Raw genomic sequence first — 20,408 nt, 5'->3', positions numbered from 1 at the left:
ACAGCAGCCGACATACACAGCGCTGGAGAGGAGTCAGGACAGCCGCTGCGGCCGAATAGGTAAGACAGGCTGCTGGGGACGGAGCGAAAGAGCAGAGGGCGCGCTTGCCGGCTCCCGGGGAGACACCGCGGGAGACCAGAGAGTGACAATATTTTAGCGACAAGCAACCACCATCCAAACTGGTTGTGAAACATTCCTTTTGGACAATTCAAAAGGATAAGGAGAAATTGCTCTGATATCGTCCATCTTCTAAAACAGGGACAATTTCTAAAGAAGATATATAATCAGAGCTCTGTAGATAGGGCTTTCACAGAAACAACTAACCTAAATATAAAGGAGCTGGTAAAATACAAAGACAAACAAAAAAACAAGGAATTACTACATTTAATAAGAGGTATGTTAGATAAAAAAAGAACAGTCCATTATAGAAAAGAAAAAAATCAAAATATATGAGAGACAAATTTGATGTTAAAAACAATAAAAAAAAAGGTCTAAATGCTCTAAAACTCATAATTTGATGACATCAAAGCTTGCACAAGAACTACAAAACCACACCAAAACACATGTGCAATCCTGCTTACGACCCAAATTGCCATACAAAAAAATGGATATGTTTTATCAGCAATACATGTCATTTATACACCATAAACCTAATAAGTCTGCTGATATTGATTTTAAATTCACAGGAAATAGTGTCAGTTCAGATACAGACACCTCATCTGGTTCCATATCTGTCTATGAGGATTCCAGTTTCAACTACGATAATTTGGCCATCCAATATTTTGAACTGGGTTGGCAGCAAAATACACCCAACAAACATCAATCGGGTAATATAGATAATCCCTTGACACAAGTCTCTTCACCTCCAACACCAAATTTCGTACTCACTACAGAGATAATACTCTATACTGTACCCCCTCAGTAGCTTTGGAGCCACTCAAATATGTTGAAACTCCTGAACCACATAATACAAATGATACAGATCCTATTTCTCAAAGAGGTGATTTTTTAGGACTGGGTCCAACATTTATGAATCTACACGTAAGATCCAAACAGTCAAACCCTACAAAAAGGAAACTAGTCACCTCAGACGAGAAAGGAGAGGAGGTCAAAAAGCCAAAATCCAAACCATATACAATTTATCTCCTTAACTAACACCTACAGGGATCTTCAATTTAAGCAAACACACACTGTCACAATCACAAATTAGTGTATTAAACAAAGGATTGAAATATGCCCCTACAAAACCGATGAACAAATTTAATACCTTCCTAGATGATCAACGTTTAACTAACTAACTTTAAGGAAATTTTTTCGCTAAAACTCCATTAGAGCGTATTGTTAGAGAACAACAGGTATCATATAGACATACAAATTTAAAACCTGAATCAAATTTCTATCCACGACAAGTTAAAGGTAGTTCAATTGACAGTTTTGAGACTCTAGTTTTAGATGACATTGACAAAATTAAACAACATAAAAACAAGGCCATCAACCTGACACAGGCCGAAATGGAGGCACTTAAAGTATTACAAAACACAAAAGACATTATCATCAAACCAGCGGATAAGGGTGGGGGTATAGTAATTCTCAATACTAGTGACTATAATCAAAAGATGTGTAGATTGTAGTCGGATACATCCACATATGAACGTCTAAGTACAAACCCAACTGTCACCTATTCTGAACAATTGAAATCTCTACTCATTGAAGGGAGGGACCTTGGTATCCTGACCATTAATGAATTCAACTATCTGCACAACCCCAACCCTATTATCCCAGTAATATACTATTTACCAAAAATTCACAAAAACAGTACACATCCTCCAGGAAGACCGATAATTTCTGGGATCAGATCCATAACTGCCAATCTCTCTCATTATCTGGATACTTATCTCCAGCCATATGTAAAACAACAAAAAGCGTACTTGAAAGACACTACACATATTTTACAAATTCTAAAAGACATTACATGGAAGAAAAATTACTGGTTGGTCACGTGTGATGTAACTTCCTTATACACTGTCATAAAACATGATTTGGGTATCATAAGCACAAGATACTTTCTAGACCAAGGCCCTAGTACGAACAGTAGACAAATAGAATTCATCCTTACTAATATAGAATTCATCTTGAAGCACAACTATTTCTGGTTCAATGACCAATTATATTTGCAAATACAAGGGACTGCTATAGGCACCAGATTTGCCCCCAGCCATGCTAATTTATTTATGAGTTTCTGGGAAAACCAGAACATTTGGTCCAACAATAGTTGGGCGTGAAATCTGGTGCTCTGGAGAAGATTTATTGATGATGTTTTCATCGTTTGGGATGGACCAGAATCCTCCCTTCTTCATTTTTTGTCCCACATTAATACGAATGATTATGGGTTGAATTTCACAGCTAAATACAGTCAAACTGCTGTGGAATTCTTAGACCTAGAAATATTCATCCTTGATAACACATTAGCAACCAAAACATATAGGAAACTGGTCGATGTGAACAGTTACATCCTGTCAGATAGCCACCATCACCCCCAGTGGCTGAAAAGTATCCCATACAGTCAATTTACTAGGATCCAACGCAACTGCACACAATTAGAAGATTATATTGAGCAAGGTACTCTAATGATAACCCAGTTTCAAGAAAAGAAGTATGACATAAACCTGTAACAATCCTGACCAGGTTTTGTTACTTTCCCTGTCTGTTCTGTTTTTCTGTGCATCACATGACTCACCCTCAGGGCGGGGCACTCTAACCTGCTCTATTTAAACTCAGCACTGACATCTGCTCATTGCTAGCCTGATTCCTTGGACTCCTGTGTATCCTGACCCTGTGTCTTTCCTGTGCATGAGTTTCAGTTCTCTACTTAGTGCTGTAGCACTTCTACTGGGACTCCCCTACTGCAAGTATCACCTTGTGCATATTACAAGACTTTGTTTTCTCTCTATTGAGCCTCTACTGATTCACAGCCTGCTGCAAGTCTGTTCATGTGCATATAACAAGACTGTTATTGTGTTTATCCTTGTCACGCTCCGCCATGGCTATTGGACACCTGCATATTATCATCAGTGCTGTGAATAGACTGCTATTGTGGTTATCATCTTGTCACGCTCCACCGTGGCTATTGGACACCTGCATATTATCATCTGTGCTGTGAATAGACTGCTATTGTGTTTATCACCTTGTCACGCTCCACTGTGGCTATTGGACACCTGCATATTATCATCTGTGCTGTGAATAGACTGCTATTGTGGTTATCATCTTGTCACGCTCCGCCTTGGCTATTGACATCTGCATATCATCATCTGTATATTTATATATATATATATATATATATATATATATATATATATATATATATATATACATGTTTTATCAATCATTGAAGTATTGAAGAACTACATCATGTCTTGCCTCCTTTTTCTGAACCTAGTAGACTCAGCATCTGGTCGTGTACAGGCATGCTTTGACTATCAGACCTGTAACTACCAGCACCATAACAAAACCTCCTTGATGAAGCATTTGATAAACTAAAACACGCAGAGCCCAGCCAATTACTGCAATATAAAACCACAGATATGCCCAATACCCCTAATATGGTACAGACAGACAATAATCAGGTGTATTTTGTATCCGACAACATGAGTGGAGCTCAACAATTAAAACATATAATAAACAAACACTGGCACATTATATTAAAAGACGAGACAGTAGGTCCTTTACTTCCGAGACATCCGAAGGTGGTCTTTAGGAAGGCCCCGGATCTAAAACAAGTTCTAGTTAAGAACCATATAAAAAATAGCACTACCAAAAATGATTGGTTAATTACTACTAGCCAAAAACCAGGTTTCTACTATTGTGGAAAATGCATTAATTGTAAAACTCTTAAATGCAGGATTACTAATGCCATTCCTAAATTCTATTCTTCATACAATACAACCAGTTTCATCATCAAGGACTTCATAACCTGTAATACAAAAAATGTGATTTATTTGTTACAATGCCCATGTGGAAAACAATACGTGGGCATATCAATAAGATCTTTAAAAAAATCGGATAGGGGAACACATTAGAAACATTAAAAATGGTTTCAAGAAACATCACCTATCAAATCACTTTAAACTTGAGCACGATTGTGACCCCACAGGATTAAGCTTTATAGGCATTAAACATATACCGAATAACTGGAGAGGTGGAAATAATATTAAGATTATCAACAAAGAGGAATCTAGGATGATTTTCCTCTTAAACACCCTTACACAACGAGGATTAAATGTGGAATTCGATCTCTCTGTGTAATATTAGTTTAATATGATGTTGTTGGGTGAGTGATATCACTGAGTCTATGGTCTAAACATCTCCCAAAGGTGGTATCTCCATGCACACTACGGTCATAACACCCTGGTAATGCCCAACCTCTGCCGGCCTTGAAAGCCAAGCAGAGTGTTGCCAGATGAGTACCGAGATGGGAGACCACCCGGGAACATCTGGGATGGTAGTAAGCATGTATGAGAAATAATACCCCACATGTGGTGATATGGTGAAGACAACACTATTGTTATGTCCTCCTCATTTATTTTCACAGACATGATGTTACGGGCTTTTATAGTAAACATGGGTTTAATGTATTAATAAAGTCATAATTCCCCATATGGATTATTATTTACAAATTCCTTCACCCACAATTATCCTTTATATCAATAGTTTAAGAATCTTGAGTATGAATCGACTCAGTGGCAAAATGTAATTTTATTTGTGTTTCAAATGCTCATAATGCTATTATAACCTTAATATGCGTTTTATATTTTATATTGTTTTTAATTTTATATTTATAATCATTTTAACTTTAAAGTATAATCTAACAGATCAACTCTTTAACTATTATATTGTACTAAATACGATTCCAGTTACTGTTTAATTATTGAAATTTATACATGTTAACATAATCGCTATTTTTACCTGAGTGTGATGAATGAATCACTGGTTAACACCTTTCAACAATCATTTAATGCCATCTAAACTTGATTGGCTAATGAGGGTTATATACACCTACCCTCCATGCCGATGGCCACATCCCCTGAGAAAATTTGCATTCGCAAATGAAACGCGTTGGGTTCCACCCACCAAGTGACGCCACACAGGAAGGAGTTATCGTGTGTTCCACTGTGGAACGCACGCTGAATGTTACCCGCTGCTGCTTTCTTGTTTACTCACCGAGGATCCTTCACTACACTATAGCTGCTGGTATCGCCTCCCTTAATCATACGGAAGAGTCTGTTACATCATAGGATATCACTGCCATTGCAACCACTCCGGGCCCGACACAGGACCAGTAAGTTGATTTAGAATCTGTTCTTAGATCAAACTTTCAACACACGGCTTTTTGCATTTTTCTGGATCCCGCAACGCAAGTATCAATCGGTATCAATCTTTGTTTTTATGAACTTATATTTGGCCCCCACTGGCAGTTTAACAATTGACCTCTTGGGACAGAATTATATGCCATTCAATTGCAACTGATTATTATTTGATTACAAAATCAACACCTAACTTACGATCCTTGGACTTTACTGGAAGTGGTAAACTGATCCTTTGTGATAAGAACTATATGTTATTATATTGTAATCCATTCTTTGCTGGTTTATGGTCAAATTGACCCATGTTTGAATTATACACATATTAATGTGTCAATTATATATGTCATCAATATTAAAGGTAATTATTTTACATTTTAGTAGTTATTTCATATTGACCAGCATTTTAATACTGTAGGCAATAGAGCGTATACATTATTTTCTTCAAATATTATCTGGGAATGGGAATTCCCCTTATAGTATAGCAGCTCTTGCCTATATCTGAGTAGAGTGCAGCCCTATTTTTTGTTTACAAACCAAAAAACAAACAGAAAACGGATAAAAATTTCTTTATCACTGATTACCATAAATCTTCTTACAAAGTCAAAAATATTATAAAAAAGCACTGGGACATCTTGTTACAGGTTTAAGACCTTAAGACTATTTTACCTACAAAACCAGACATAGACATTCATTAAGGAAAGTAAAAAAAAAAAAAAAAGAATAACTTTGCACCTTGGCAACACCATGTTGCATTAGAGGGTGGTGGCAGATTTATAGCTGGGGTAGGGCATGTCCTAGATCAACTTTAAATTTCAGTGTACAAATTAGCTACCAAGTATTTGTGTGCTACATAAAAAACAGACAGTATTTAACTTTTGTGCGAAATAAAAAAAACCAAATTTGCACCCCTTTCATTTAGTCTAGTAGAAAACTTACTCATTTTTTGGCCTTACTTTCCTTAATGAGTCAGGCCCATAGTGTTTAGGAAAGCCCTTGACTTAAAAATTAAATTAGTAAAGAACCACATATAACTTAAACAACAGATCCAATCATTTATTAAATCTGAAGATAAATCAAAAGGTTTCCAATACTGTGGAAGATTCATTGCTAGTAGGAACCTTAAACAAAAAACTACAAAACCCATACAACACTTTCAATAAAACAATAAAAAACTGCAATATCACATTAAAGATTTTTTTACATGCAACTCTAGGGATGTGTTTTACCTTCTATAGAGACTGTGCTGACAACAGTACATAGGTCATACCATCAGACGACTTCATGTACAACTAGCTGAACATATCCGCAGCATTAAGAAGGGACACAGCGTGAGATGGGCAGTGGAGCAGTGGAGGGGGGGACAGAGTGAGAGGGGCAGTGGAGGGGGGGACAGCGTGAGAGGGGCAGTGGAGGGGGGACAGCGTGAGAGGGGCAGTGGAGGGGGGACAGCATGACAGAGGGCAGAGGAGGGCAGAGGAGGGGGGACAGCGTGACAGAGGGCAGAGGAGGGGGGACAGCATGACAGAGGGAGCAGAGTGCCTGAGGGCAGAGTGTCTGGATGCAGAGGGGGCATTTTTGCATACAACTAAATAAGTATTTCTGTTCTGACCTAAATACTTATTACAATTTTTTGACCCAACTACTTCTAAAACAGGACTGCTCAATATTTATTTTGGAGGGGTGCCTTGAAAAAATTTGGAGACTCTAAGGTTACCGCGAACTGCAAAAGTTTGGGAACCACTGCCCTAGGGAGTGGGGTCTGCCGAAAAAAAAGAGCGCCCCCCCCCCCTAGAAAGAACCAGCCCAGTGCTGATAGCACTAGGGCTCTTCCTACTACCCCTGGGCTGTGGGTAGTAGGTAATACGGCGATAAAGAATGAAAAAAATAAACGGCCGCCATTTTGGTTTGTGGAACTACAAGTCCCAGCCAGCCAGGTTGCCAAAAACAGTATGGCCATGCTGCTGCTTGTATAACTACAGCATACCCACGGCAGCCAGGGCATGTTGGCACTTGGAGAACCACAAGTGCCAACATGCCCTGACATCCCTGGCTTGCTGGGACCTGTAGTTCCACAAACAAAATGTTAAATAAACAACAGCACCCTAGTAAACACCACACATATTTATTAAAAATAAAAAACCCACAATAAATACACTAACCACCCTCATTAAAACCACATCTATTTATTAAAAATAAAAACACCCCAAATACTCACCAAAGATGCCTTCTTTCTTCTTCCAAAGTCTGCTTGCCCCAGTCCCATAATATTTGTACTTCCAAAATGGCTTGACTAATATCTTCATCACTTCACCCAGAAGGGGCCCCTTGTTGATTGAAGTCTTCGTTGCTTCGGCCAGGGGGCCCCATATTTGTAACATCCTGACACTTTAATCTTGATTGAAGAAAAATAATAAAAGTCTGGAGCCACCGCTAACACCTCCTACTAGGTAGGAGGTCCGCTACGCAATGAACTTACGTTCATTGCGTAAGCTCTAAGTACTGTATTATGTGATTTTCCCACGCTAGTGGGGGAATCACCTAATACTGTACATAGAGCTTACGCAAGTAACGTAGCTCATTGCGCATGCGCTACTTGCGTAAGCTATATTTACTGTATTACAGCTTACGCAAGTAGCGTAGCGCATGCGCAATGAGCTACGTTACTTGCGTAAGCTCTATGTACAGTATTAGGTGATTCCCCCATTAGCTGTATGACAGGGGCAGTGTAACAGTGATGTGTTTACAACTCACTGTTACAACACAGGAGAGTTTGCCAAACACAGGAGAGTTAGCTAATCTCGGGAGTGTTTTACATCGCACAAAATCACCAGAGATGACCAGCGATTTTGAACTTCAGTGTCAAAATCGCAGCCTGATACATTTCAGTTTTTTTTTTCAAAACTCGCGGGTAAACACCCGCGATTTAAACACGCTGGCAAACTCGCACTTTGATACATTTACCCCCTACTCTTTTCCTCCTTGTTAACATACAACTCCAAGGGGTATATTTACTAAACTGCGGGTTTGAAAAAGTGGATATGTTGCCTATAGCATTCCAGTTATCATATATGTAGTACATTCTAAAAAATGACAGCTAGAATCTGATTGGTTGCTATAGGCAACATCACTTTTTTTAAACCCGCAGTTTAGTAAAACTAGCCCCAAAAGAGGAAGCAATACGGCCGAATATATTTGTTGACTTCCCACAGACAATATTAGTGGTGGCAGTCCAATCCTCTCTTGCGCTTTCTGCCAACAGGGCTGAGGCAAAGTCTGATGTACACATCAACACAAGGCAGAACAGAGTTTTCCAATATAAGGGTTCCAGGGTTGTAGTAAGGCTGCTTGAGATCAGCTCAATGGAAGATTTAAATCCCAGTCAATACAGTCTGTCGCAACTCATCCTGTCTTTGCTCAATTTAAGTCTAACTTGATATCCCACAGTAGTGGGTGTGGGGTACTGGAAGGCATTCATTTACTATCCATATTCCAATTGGTACACAGTTATCTTGTGTGCTTCTGGTCGGGGGTAGCTTTCCACTAAAAAACATAGTCCCCGTTCATAGAAAGATAGTGGGCACCTGTTGTTCTTGGAGTGAGGAGGGCTTCACATTGGGCTGAAAACTGTGAAATTCCAGGGTGACTGTAGTACTCTTGGGACACAGGTACCTTGATTAACACATACATAACATAATACCATATGGTTACATTTTAGAATGTACTTAAAACCATAAATATTAGTGTTCCCACCATGAGGAGTGTCAACAATACATTTATAGGGGGACTGGAGGACAAATAACACTGAAAACATACATATAGGAGAAGAGGAAGAAAATAGTTGCAACAATACATTTATAGAAGAGGAGGACAAATGATGACAGCAGGAGGGAACTGAGGAAAAGTGGCTCTCTGAGACACAGTTTGACAATGCACAAATATAGTGTAACCGTAACAAAGTAGAACTGTAGACAAATTTGATGAGAGAACTAGAATATTTGCATGTTTCTATTCCCTATAGTATATATCAAGCCAACAGCAGATATGTAAGTATAACCATCTAATTCACTGTATCTTCTTTAACCCTTACCTTTTACTAATTTTCATAGCTATTGTGAATGTTTTTTTTCAATGCTTTGTAAATTTTTAATAATGTTTAGAGTCTCTTGTTGAGGATTCAGAATTCGGTCAAATCCTAAAATAGTGGATTAATTACATCCTTAGATAAAGTGATTAGGTTTACCTGTATTTCGGTGCATTTTTCTTGAAAAACCTTAAGATACGTTTTGTAAATGTTTTCTTGAATAACAACTATAGTGATTGTTGCAAGGGTTGGAAGGGGTGTTTCTGATAAATAGCATAAAATACTGCTCAAAATAGCCTTGATTGATTCTTCTGGGTCAATACGAGAGATTCCTGCAAAAACAACAATTTGATTAAAATTTTATTATATCAGTGTCTACATTTTTCGGTACTGCTGGTAGAAAACTATTTAAAATTGCATATCATATGCAATATCAGTTTTATAAACAATAAAGTATAGGAACTCCAGATTGTAATTTGAAAACAGCCATAGAGCGAAAGGCTCCTGGTGCAAAAACTGACCTTGAGCCTAACCTCTCCCCCATATTAATAATATCTAACACACATACAAACACCACACACACATAACAACTAACTAGTCAATATACGTTTTATTCATGCTGCCTGCCTTTGGGAGCTTCCCACAACCCTTGGGTCTCATGAAGAGTTGGAACATAAGCTGGAAAAAGACACCCGCATTATAAAGCGCATTTGCATGCATATGTTTGCTTGGATGCATGTCAAGATGGGGCCAGCTCTACAACAATTGCAAATACACCAGGTGTACATGAGACATAACAAATAGGTATACTTATGCCCCACGACAGCTCAGAGAAAGTGTAGTGATAGTGTAGAGATGCATCTTGACATTGTTAGTAGTAGATGCGAAAGTTTGTACACAATATAATAATGCAATAAAGTGTCATATACACAAGTAAGAATAGTGGCTGGACAGTTATTAATAAATGCAAAAGTCACATTTACCATAATAAATATAATTGAATACAAACACAAATACAAAATGCAAACATCTGCTGTTTCTTCCCCTTTAAAAATCAAATGGGAATATTCTTTCCTGCTGCAGTCCAAATTGAGATATCAATTATGTAATATAAATAGACTTCATAAAATATAGCAGCCACACTGAAGAATGAAGTACTGGAGCAATAGGGATTAATCCGCAATCAGCTAATCAGAAGTGGCTAGCTAGTGCTGCTGATCACCAGTATAAACATTGTGTCTCTTTGCACCAGCCCTCCAGAACCTGCAGGACATCTGCCTCCTGACAGGTGTATCTACATCCAGGTTTACTTCAGTCACAATTACATGTACATGATCGTACAGTACTCGGCCCACACTTGCCTGACCCTTCCCTCTCCTGTTCTAAGTGTAGAAGTCATAAGTGTATGATCTGTGTGTGGACTTATGTTTATGCATATTTGGTGTCATGTGCAGTATGGAAATGTGTATTTCACTCAATCAGATGTACATCCAACTCTACATAAGCTCCCTTGTCTCTTGAATGCCCCCTTATCCCTCTCAATGTCTTCTGTCTGGCCTCCACATGTCTGACTTCTGGTATCCTGTTTGCCCACGCCCTTCCCCCTCCATGTTTGCCCCCATTTCAATTTGGATTCACTCTTGTTTGGCTCCGTAGTTCAGTGCTTTCCTTTTTAGTCTATATCCCCTTTTTTTTCCACATTCCATTCCAATCTAATGCTTTCTTTTTTATGACTGTGGAAGCACCAATGTAGCATGCTTATTCGATATAAAAGAATGCAGTGGTTGAAGTGGAAAATTAGAAGTGGTGGTATGGAAAATGTAATGGGAATGATAAGTGAATGGAATTTGATAGTTTTACAATCAAAGCAGCAGGAGATGTGGCGGTATGGTATACACCCCCACTTTCACCACCGAAAGAAAGTTATGTTCTGCTTTTTCACAGGAGTAGTGTTCACTGTCATTTGCTGTGCTCCTAATTGGATGTTGCAGCTGGACAACAAGGGCCCATAGACTCAGGTTGTGGTTTTAAAGCTGCGCAATGTTACTATGCCAATACTTGAATGTTGTGTTAGTAATTGTTGTACTTGATTTAATAAAATATGGGTGCTAACATTAGGAAACACGCACCCCCTACATTTTGGCAGACCCCCCCCTTCCCCTTCACATTGCATTTTCACACTGAGACTTACCAGGAGATGACATAACAATATCATCATATCATGCCCAAAAATGATCCAATTGATTATAAGTTACAAGTCATGTTATTTTCAAATGGGGAATATATGAATTGAAATTAGGGGAACAATGTCTTTTCTTTGTACACTGTGATTTACCTGTTCCTATGGCTGGCAGTGCAACACTTGTGATCCCATTGTTATGGCATCCTAGCAGAATTCTGTCCATTAAGGGCTCATAGCCAACCACACTGGCTGTTCCGATAATATGCATGATTTTTTTGCTCTTAGTATTACCACCACTCGTTATTGCAATTCCATCATTTAGTAATACACCTTAAAAAAAAAAAAAAACAACTTTGTATTTGAGCATTTACTTTAAAGTAAAAGTATCAAATGAATGTTATTTTTTAATGTGATTTGCGCACAAATATATTATTGTGCTTGTAATTCAATTTTGTAGATTTGTTACTGCAGACCTCTACATCCTGTTTTTTTATGCTTGGTTGCTCGATTTACAGCAGATACAACTTAGACCCAGAGGTTTCTTTGTCTTCCAGTGGCACAGGTCATTTAATTGTTGGATGGGGATTCTAAATGTAAAGAACAAAGCAAGACTGTATTTTTTTTGGCGCTATCACCACATCAAAGGTGTATTTGAGTCAGAGCACCTTTTTGCATTCATATCTTGTTCATCCAGAATGCCCATTTTTTTAGCCAATCAAATCACTGGATTGTTCACAACATAACAGAAGTGATCATAAGTATTATAATTTTCACAGCACAGAGTATTTCAGGAGAATAGTGTACGGATCTTATGAGAGACAGTGACATACCAACTTGTGTTGTTATGTCAAGGAGGAAAAGTATGCATATGACAGGGGCTGTGTCAAATTCTAGGAAGAGGAATGGAGGCTAGCAGTGAGACACATTTTGAAAGTTATACTGCAGATGCAACACGGTCCCCCAACAGCAGTTTGTGATGCGAGACTGCTACTACACTGATGTAGGAAGATAAAGGTATCACAAAAAGAAAGTTCACACTTTCAAATTATAAAGAACACAAAAGTATGGTATGCATGAGCTATGCCTAATATACTGTACAAAATACATTTTACAATAAATGGGATTGCAAAAAACTCTGAAACAAGGGTGATATTGCAGCTTTTCAGCTTCCGCTGGAGTTATTTATACATCTTTCTTATTGTGTCATTTTTATATAAAAAAAAAAAAAAGTACCAATTTTTTTGCATTCTTTCTTAACAGTTTTTCCAGCAGCAGCCAATATAGATCCAGAAACACCTGCAAATATACAAAAAGAGCACATATATACAAGCTAGCAATACATACTCAAAAGGCAAAATGCTGTTCATAACATGGTCATGAATATGTTTCACTTTGTTCAGTTATTTTAGACATCTATCACACTAAATTTGAATTGCTACATTGTATCTAATATCATGGATTTTTTTCTTTAGCTCATTGGTCTTCTGTTTAACCCTCACACTGGCCACTGGAAGAATAGCACAGCAGAAATTTACAGTTACTACAAAAGTTCAAATTGACATTTCCAATATAATTTAAATAGATATTAAAAACACTACTACTTTATTGTTAGTCAGAACTTTGAATCTGGCTTAAGTTGTCTATTCTAGACCAGGCAAATTACTCTGGAGGGCAATAATTATCATTTACACCACATGAACCATATGAGCGTTCTTCATCTTTCCTGGACACCAGCCCTGGCAAATGTCATGCTATTTCCCCTTGATATAATAAATTCACTGACAATATCAGGGCCTGGACATCATATTCAGGAAGTGATGAGCTAAAGTGGATGCTGTAGAGAAAGACGTCCAAATAAACAAACAAAATAGAAACGGGATAGTTCCATTAAGCTACCATTAGGTTTTGAACATGTCATTAGTAAAGAGTAGAGAAATGTATATTGCTTTAATAAACCTACACCAGTAAGTCCTCTCAGTACAGGACCCTACTGAATTTTTATTTGTGCATGTGCAACCTAGTTGTCGCCCAAGTGCATTTAAAGTAGAATGCTCAATTCCCGGTCTATTCGAAATACCACAATAAAATCAATCTGTCTCCATTTGAGAGGTCGATATGCTGGAAAATGCATATAGTGGAAACAGTAAAAATGCCACAAAGTGGAACCTACTTTCAGTTTAGGACCTGTTCCTTCATTAATTTAATTTTCTCTTTTTTTTGCCTAAGATTCTGCTTGCTTTAGCCTAATTTATGTCTTAAATTAATCACAAGAGTGAGGTGACCTAGAGCATGTGCTGATTACATGCATCACTTTTGTGCGTTTAAGGGTTTTTACTATATTGGTTGAAGTGCGCCTAAAAATATGCTTTCCAGTAAAAGTGCAACTGGAAATTAAAATGAGTCTCACTGAAAATATAAAGGTGAGTTTGCACTTGTGACACCTCTGAACAGCTGGGAAATTCAAGTCCATCTTAAGCGAGGAAAAGACTGTCTTTCTACCTTTAAAAAAAGGCGAATGCTCCTTAAACTTGACTTTTCCACTACTATCAGCTACATTGAATAACCTAGAAAATGAAATCTCATTTTTACACTTACACTGTGCAAAACTAGGCCCACTTGTGCTCCTAATCGGCCCTTAGAAAGGAACAACCCTGATTCACTCAACACTTCCATAGGATGGTGGAATCTTTTACACCCACACAGACACCAACATTTTGGCCCAAAATTCCATGTACCTACTTGTGAAAATGTATGCATTTTCCCATTAGTTGGCACGGGACATCACTAGAGGGTCTTTCCACTGAACCTATGACACTGTCATAATTGACCATTTCCCTCTCCTGAACATTTCTGTAAATGCAGACTTGATATGTAAGCAGCTCTTATAATATGACTTTGCTAATTGGCATACATTCTCAGCAAAGCTAAATACCAACTAAACCATTCTGCCTGTATGTTCATAAAGTAAACAAATACAGACAGTATGTAATAACCTAGTACAATTACCAGTCGATTGGTTCAGAGTACTGTTTGCCAGGTTCACAATGCAGTCCACAGTCTGATCAGTGATGTCACCTTTAATTAATTCTATAGTTTTTCCAAAAGCTGTGAAGTGATGAAAAGTTTTCTAAGTAGAAAGTAGAAAAATAATTATTTGTACAAAATATAGTAAAACAACCTTTCTAAACATTTAGTCTAAAATACAAATGGATTTAGTATGAATCATTTATTTGTAAAATAAGTTTCCATCAAGAGCTAAGAAAATTGCCCATCCATAGATGTATTTAACTAGTAAACATCCATCCCCCAGATGTCAGCCCAGCAGGGTTCTGATGCCTAGTACCGCTGCCATTTGGGATATAAATCATCATATCTACCCTTTCTGACAGCCGATTCTCCTCCAAACAGTGACAGTAGATTTTTAAAATGCTGGTATTTAAACAAATTCTAGCTGTTAATTTTTCCAGACCATTGATTGACTGCCACATGTCAAGATGTGTAGAGCAAAGCTTGGTCAGTGCTTTCACAAATAACAATCCTCAATGTCTTCAAAGAATCAAATTTCTAAATAGTACCACCAGGAAAATCAGGTGTTTCTAAAAGCAAAAACATATTCTCTTACTTAATGTTACATACTGTTTCTATTAATCAATCTATTAATATTCTAAAGAATATTTATGTTCTAAACTATATAAAGACAGTACCTTTCTATTTAGATATTTAGATGTCTATTAATATAAACCCAATTCGTTTAGATCAACTTAACTTAGATCAACTATATACTTTTCTATTTTTTTTGGTACTAGGTCTTTATCAATCACCTATTTTCCAGTACAGTTAATGCTTGACTGTGTAGAATTGAGGGGTATGACCATGTGGGGTGTATATTTTCTAGTGGCAACATCTAAATACTAGCCTGCAAACTATGCCAACAAATATTTTATAAAATGGTGGTGACTGACAACTGAAAAGTTTTGTACATAAACTCTACATTTACCTCATAATCCTGCCAGAAATTTGCATATACATGATAAACATACAGATCAGACACAACAATATTGATTTCTGAAATGAAGTTCTCTGTCGTAGGATCAAATATGTACTCTTCAATGCCTTTCATAATCAATTTAATCGAACTCTTGGGATCTATATTAGATGCTCCTGAAACAATAGGTACAACACATGATATAATGCATTTCCTTTAAAGGATAACTAAACTTAGACTTGAAAGTTCGTCTACTGTATGAATTACAATGCTAAAATTAATTATTCAGTCTTAATTTGACTTTTCTTTACAGCCCTGTTAAACAAATTATTTATTTACTAATTCATTTTATGCTTCTGCTATACCCATCCCCACAATTATAACATGTTTGTTAAAATTGTGTTGATCTAGGACAAAAAGCTATAATTACAAAGCATTTTATGTCAGTTATACTTGCTACATGATCATTGTCATGGGCACTGTTCATATTTGAATTCACTACTGTAAGTCTATAGAGAGAATTTCTGCTATGTATGTGACTAGCAAGGTAATCACAGAAGGTCTGGTTGAGATAGTTACTACCCTTTTGGTGCATGCAGCCTCATGACAGCTGAGATGCTGTGAAACAATCATGCTTGACATTAAAACAGTGTTCATGTGTTCATAAACAAAAAGCTTCACGTCAATAAAATGCTACATTTGTCAGAAAAAGTGTAGTATTCAGAAAGTGTGTCATTATTAAAATCAGTGCCACATTTTTTCAACTGGAAAATCACAGTGCTCTGAAGCAGGTGTAGGGACACATTAAAGTCAGTGGGAAACACTCTTTCGTAGTCACGAAATAAAAGCTTCAGATATGTGCAGTGTTTAAGTAGCTGAAATGCATATATATGACACGGTAATAACATTTTACATTGAATTTCATGTGTCACATACTCAGATTAGGATTTTCTGGTGGTACAAAAAAGACTTTGGGCTCATAAATACCAATATAGCCCTACCATATCAGATAAAGCTGGAAGCATGCTGGACAGATTTAGCAAATGCTGATCTACACTTTCACAGCTTTTACATAATTTCCTTCAGCTAAAATATTGGCATTTTTTCTTACATTCCTTAATTTGGTCATGGTTTATATATCGATACAGGGCCGCCATCAGCGTGGTACGGTTGGGGCCTGACAGCCTAGGGGGTCAAGACTGACCCGTCCATCTGTCCGGGCTCCCTAGCTTGCCCATCTGTCTTCTGTCTGGCCCCATATAATTACTCGAGTTCACTTACCTCGTCTCCGCCAGGTGGTGGCTCCCAGACACTGATAAGCTGGGAGAGCGCAGCGCGGTGATGTCATCACTGCATGGCCTGCTCCCAGTCTATCAGTATCTGGGAGCCAATGCATCACTGAGTCAAGGCAAGTGAACTTGTGTAATTATATGGGGAAGCTGTCACGAGCCGCGGCGGTACTCACAGCCGCGGCGGCTCGCTTCCTGTAGGTCTCAACGTCCCGGCCGTCACCATGACGACCGGGACGTCATTTCCTTCCAACTCCCGACCGTTGCCAAGGCAACGGTCGGACGCTTCTTCAGCGCCGTGTCCTGGCAGCCAGGCGTGCATGCGCTCTAGGGACAATCAGGCAGATTTAGCCTGTGGCTGAATTAGCAGGCATTAGCCTGCAGGTGTGGATTTCAGGGCTAAGCCCTGATTGGTCTTGCTAGGTGCTGGCAATTAGCCTACAAGTGTGGCCTTGTCTAGGGGCAGGTTCTGATTGGTTATGGGTTGTATTTAAGGCAATGAGGTCTGCTGCCTCATTGCCGGTTATAGCTTCTGTGCTCCAGTCTGCTGACCTACTTGCTCCAGTTCCTGTTCCTGTATCTACGTTTTGACTTCCCGTGTATGACCCTTGGCTTCGTATTTGACTTCGCTTGTGTTTCCTGTGACCCTGATCCTTGGCTCGTTTACCCGTTCTGCTACTTTGCCTGTGACCTCTGACCTCAGCTTGTTCATCGTTTCTGTTACCTGCTGCCGACCTTTTGACCTCTGCGTGGACCTGACTCTTCTTGCCTGGGTTCTCCCCAGCCGGTACACACTTCACGACCCTCTGTCAGTCTGCAGCCCAGTCTGTCCCCACCATCAGGGGCTCCAGTGAACACCTGACTGGCAGAGTAGACTCCGGGTTGTGTTGTGCCGGCTGGAGGGGTTCCTAACATTATAACCGGCCCACTCACGCAGACAAGGTTAGAATGGATACAAGTGGATCCACACCATCTCCAGCACAAACTCTAGCAGGCCACGTTGAGTCCTTGTATCAGATGATGCAGGGGTTGGCTGAGCGTATGTCTGTTCAAGAAGAAGCCACAAAAGCTTCACAACCGACTCCAGGTCCCATCTGTGAACCCAAAATGAACTTACCAGATCGGTTCTCCGGAAATAGAACCCTGTTTCGGAACTTCAGGGAGAGCTGCAAGCTCTATTTTCGGATGAGACCTCGCTCCTCCGGTTCAGAGCAGCAAAGAGTTGGGATTATTATTTCGCTTCTACAGGGTGACCCCCAGTCCTGGGCGTTTTCTTTGCCGCAGACCAGTCCGGCCATGCAGTCTGTAGACTCCTTCTTCGAGGCACTGGGTCTACTGTATGATAACCCGGATCGAGTGGCCTCCGCGGAAGCTCATCTACGGTCCTTGAAACAAGGCCGACGGTCGGCAGAAGAATACTGCGCTGAATTCCGTAGATGGTCACCTGATAGTGGATGGAACGACCCTGCCTTACGGAGTCAGTTCCGTCTCGGCCTATCTGAACAGATTAAAGATTCTTTGGTGCAATACCCGTCTCCTAGTTCTCTGGAGGATCTGATGCACCTCTCCATTAAAATTGACAGGAGATATAAGGAGCGGAAAACTGAAAAGGAAGCATCGTCACCTCCATTCGCCTTCGTTCCTGTTTCCCAGGATGGTGAGGAGCCTATGCAATTAGGAGCATATCGTCTCTCTTCGGAAGAGAGAGACAGGAGACGTTCGCAAGGTCTATGTCTATACTGTGGCATAAAAGGCCACTTCTCCCGTTCTTGCCCAAATAAGTCGGGAAAAGACCATGCCTAGGGAATGAGGGGAAAGTTCACCTAGGTCTGCAAATTATCTCCCCGAAAAATGCTGTATTAATCCCTGCACAGCTCGCCTTCCGGGCTCGCTCTGTGGACCTGTCGGCCTTCATTGATAGCGGAGCTGCAGGCAACTTCCTTGATATTGGGTTTGCCCGCTCTGCCGGAATTCCGATGGTAAAACTCAACTCTGCCATTACTGTCTGTGGCTTAGACGGAGGTCCGTTGCCTGGTGGCAAGATTTCCTGGGAGACCCCGCCACTACAGTTGAAGATCGGAGCTCTCCATTCTGAGTCAATCACCTTCTTCCTGATCGATTGTTCGTCGGTTCCTATGATCTTGGGCCACCCATGGCTTTCCTGTCATAACCCTGTCATAGACTGGGTAAAAGGAGAGATTGTCAAGTGGAGTACTTAGTGTACACAGTCTTGTTTTTCACTGTCTCTGCGTATGATTCAGCCTATTCTGGAGCGGCTTCCCTCACAGTATCATGAATTCTGGGACGTGTTCTCCAAGAAGGCTGCTGATACCTTACCGCCACATCGTGACTTTGACTGTGCCATCGAACTTATTCCTGGTTCCAAGTTACCTAAGGGGCGTTTGTATTCCCTTTCTGCTCCAGAAACAAAATCCATGCAGGAGTATATCGACGAAAACCTGGAGAGAGGCTTCATCAGGCCATCTAAGTCTCCCGTAGGAGCGGGATGCTTCTTTGTATCAAAAAAAGACGGAGGGTTAAGACCTTGTATTGACTACCGGGGATTGAATCATATCACAGTCAAGAACACCTATCCCCTTCCGCTCATCTCGGTTTTGTTTGATCAGCTAAGAGGGGCCACTATCTTCACTAAAATCGACCTTCGCGGAGCATATAATCTCATCCGTATCAAAGAAGGAGATGAGTGGAAGACGGCATTCAATTCGCACTCTGGCCACTACGAGTATCTGGTCATGCCGTTTGGCCTTAGTAATGCACCTGCAGTGTTCCAGGACTTGATCAATGAAGTTCTTCGGAATTCCTTGGTTGTTTCGTGGTCGTCTATTTAGATGATATCCTCATCTATTCCAGATCTTTGCCCGCCCATCAGACTCACGTCAAACAAGTTCTACAGAAATTACGAGAGAACCACCTGTACGCTAAGCTAGAAAAGTGTGAGTTCGAGGTACAGAGGGTATCCTTTTTAGGCTATGTAATCTCTTCTGAGGGATTCTCCATGGATCCAGCTAAGGTCCAGGCTATTCTGGATTGGGTGCAACCCAACAATCTTAAGGCGGTGCAGAGGTTCCTGGGCTTCTCCAATTATTATAGGAGATTCATTCACAACTTTGCCGACATTGTGGCTCCCATTGTCGCTCTGACCCGTAAAGGAATGGATCCAACTAATTGGTCGTCCCAAGCAGTAGCCTCATTCGAAAGCCTGAAAAAGGCCTTTGTCTCCGCTCAGGTCCTTAGACATCCGGATCCAGCTAGGACATTTATTCTTGAGGTCGACGCCTCTGACATCGGTGCCGGTGCCATCCTATCGCAGAAGGATCCTCATACTAATCGTCTACACCCATGTGCTTATTTCTCCCGTCAGTTCTCTTCAGCGGAGGCCAACTATGATGTCGGTAATAGAGAACTATTGCCAATCAAATGGGCCTTCGAGGAGTGGCGGCATTGGTTGGAGGATGCTTCACATCAGATCTCTGTCATTACCGATCACAAG

At 39.8% G+C, this 20,408-nt stretch overlaps 1 protein-coding gene across 1 annotated transcript in view; it reads right to left on the bottom strand.

Annotated features, from left to right (window-relative positions):
* LOC142098562 (protein mono-ADP-ribosyltransferase PARP15-like) overlaps positions 1–20,408 on the bottom strand; it is a 50,110-nt gene that overhangs the window by 13,082 nt on the left and 16,620 nt on the right. The window contains exons 3-7 of the mRNA XM_075181399.1: positions 15,621–15,784; positions 14,630–14,750; positions 12,857–12,919; positions 11,777–11,953; positions 9,601–9,773 (exon numbers count right to left, since the gene is read on the bottom strand). Coding sequence (XP_075037500.1) covers positions 9,601–9,773; positions 11,777–11,953; positions 12,857–12,919; positions 14,630–14,750; positions 15,621–15,784 — 698 coding nt within the window. The remainder of the gene's footprint in view (positions 1–9,600; positions 9,774–11,776; positions 11,954–12,856; positions 12,920–14,629; positions 14,751–15,620; positions 15,785–20,408) is intronic.

The sequence above is a fragment of the Mixophyes fleayi genome, chromosome 7, assembly GCF_038048845.1.
Source record: "Mixophyes fleayi isolate aMixFle1 chromosome 7, aMixFle1.hap1, whole genome shotgun sequence".
Taxonomy (NCBI): domain Eukaryota; kingdom Metazoa; phylum Chordata; class Amphibia; order Anura; family Limnodynastidae; genus Mixophyes; species Mixophyes fleayi.
The sequence above is the reverse complement of the archived record's forward strand: the minus strand, read 5'-3'. Positions and strand labels throughout refer to the sequence as shown.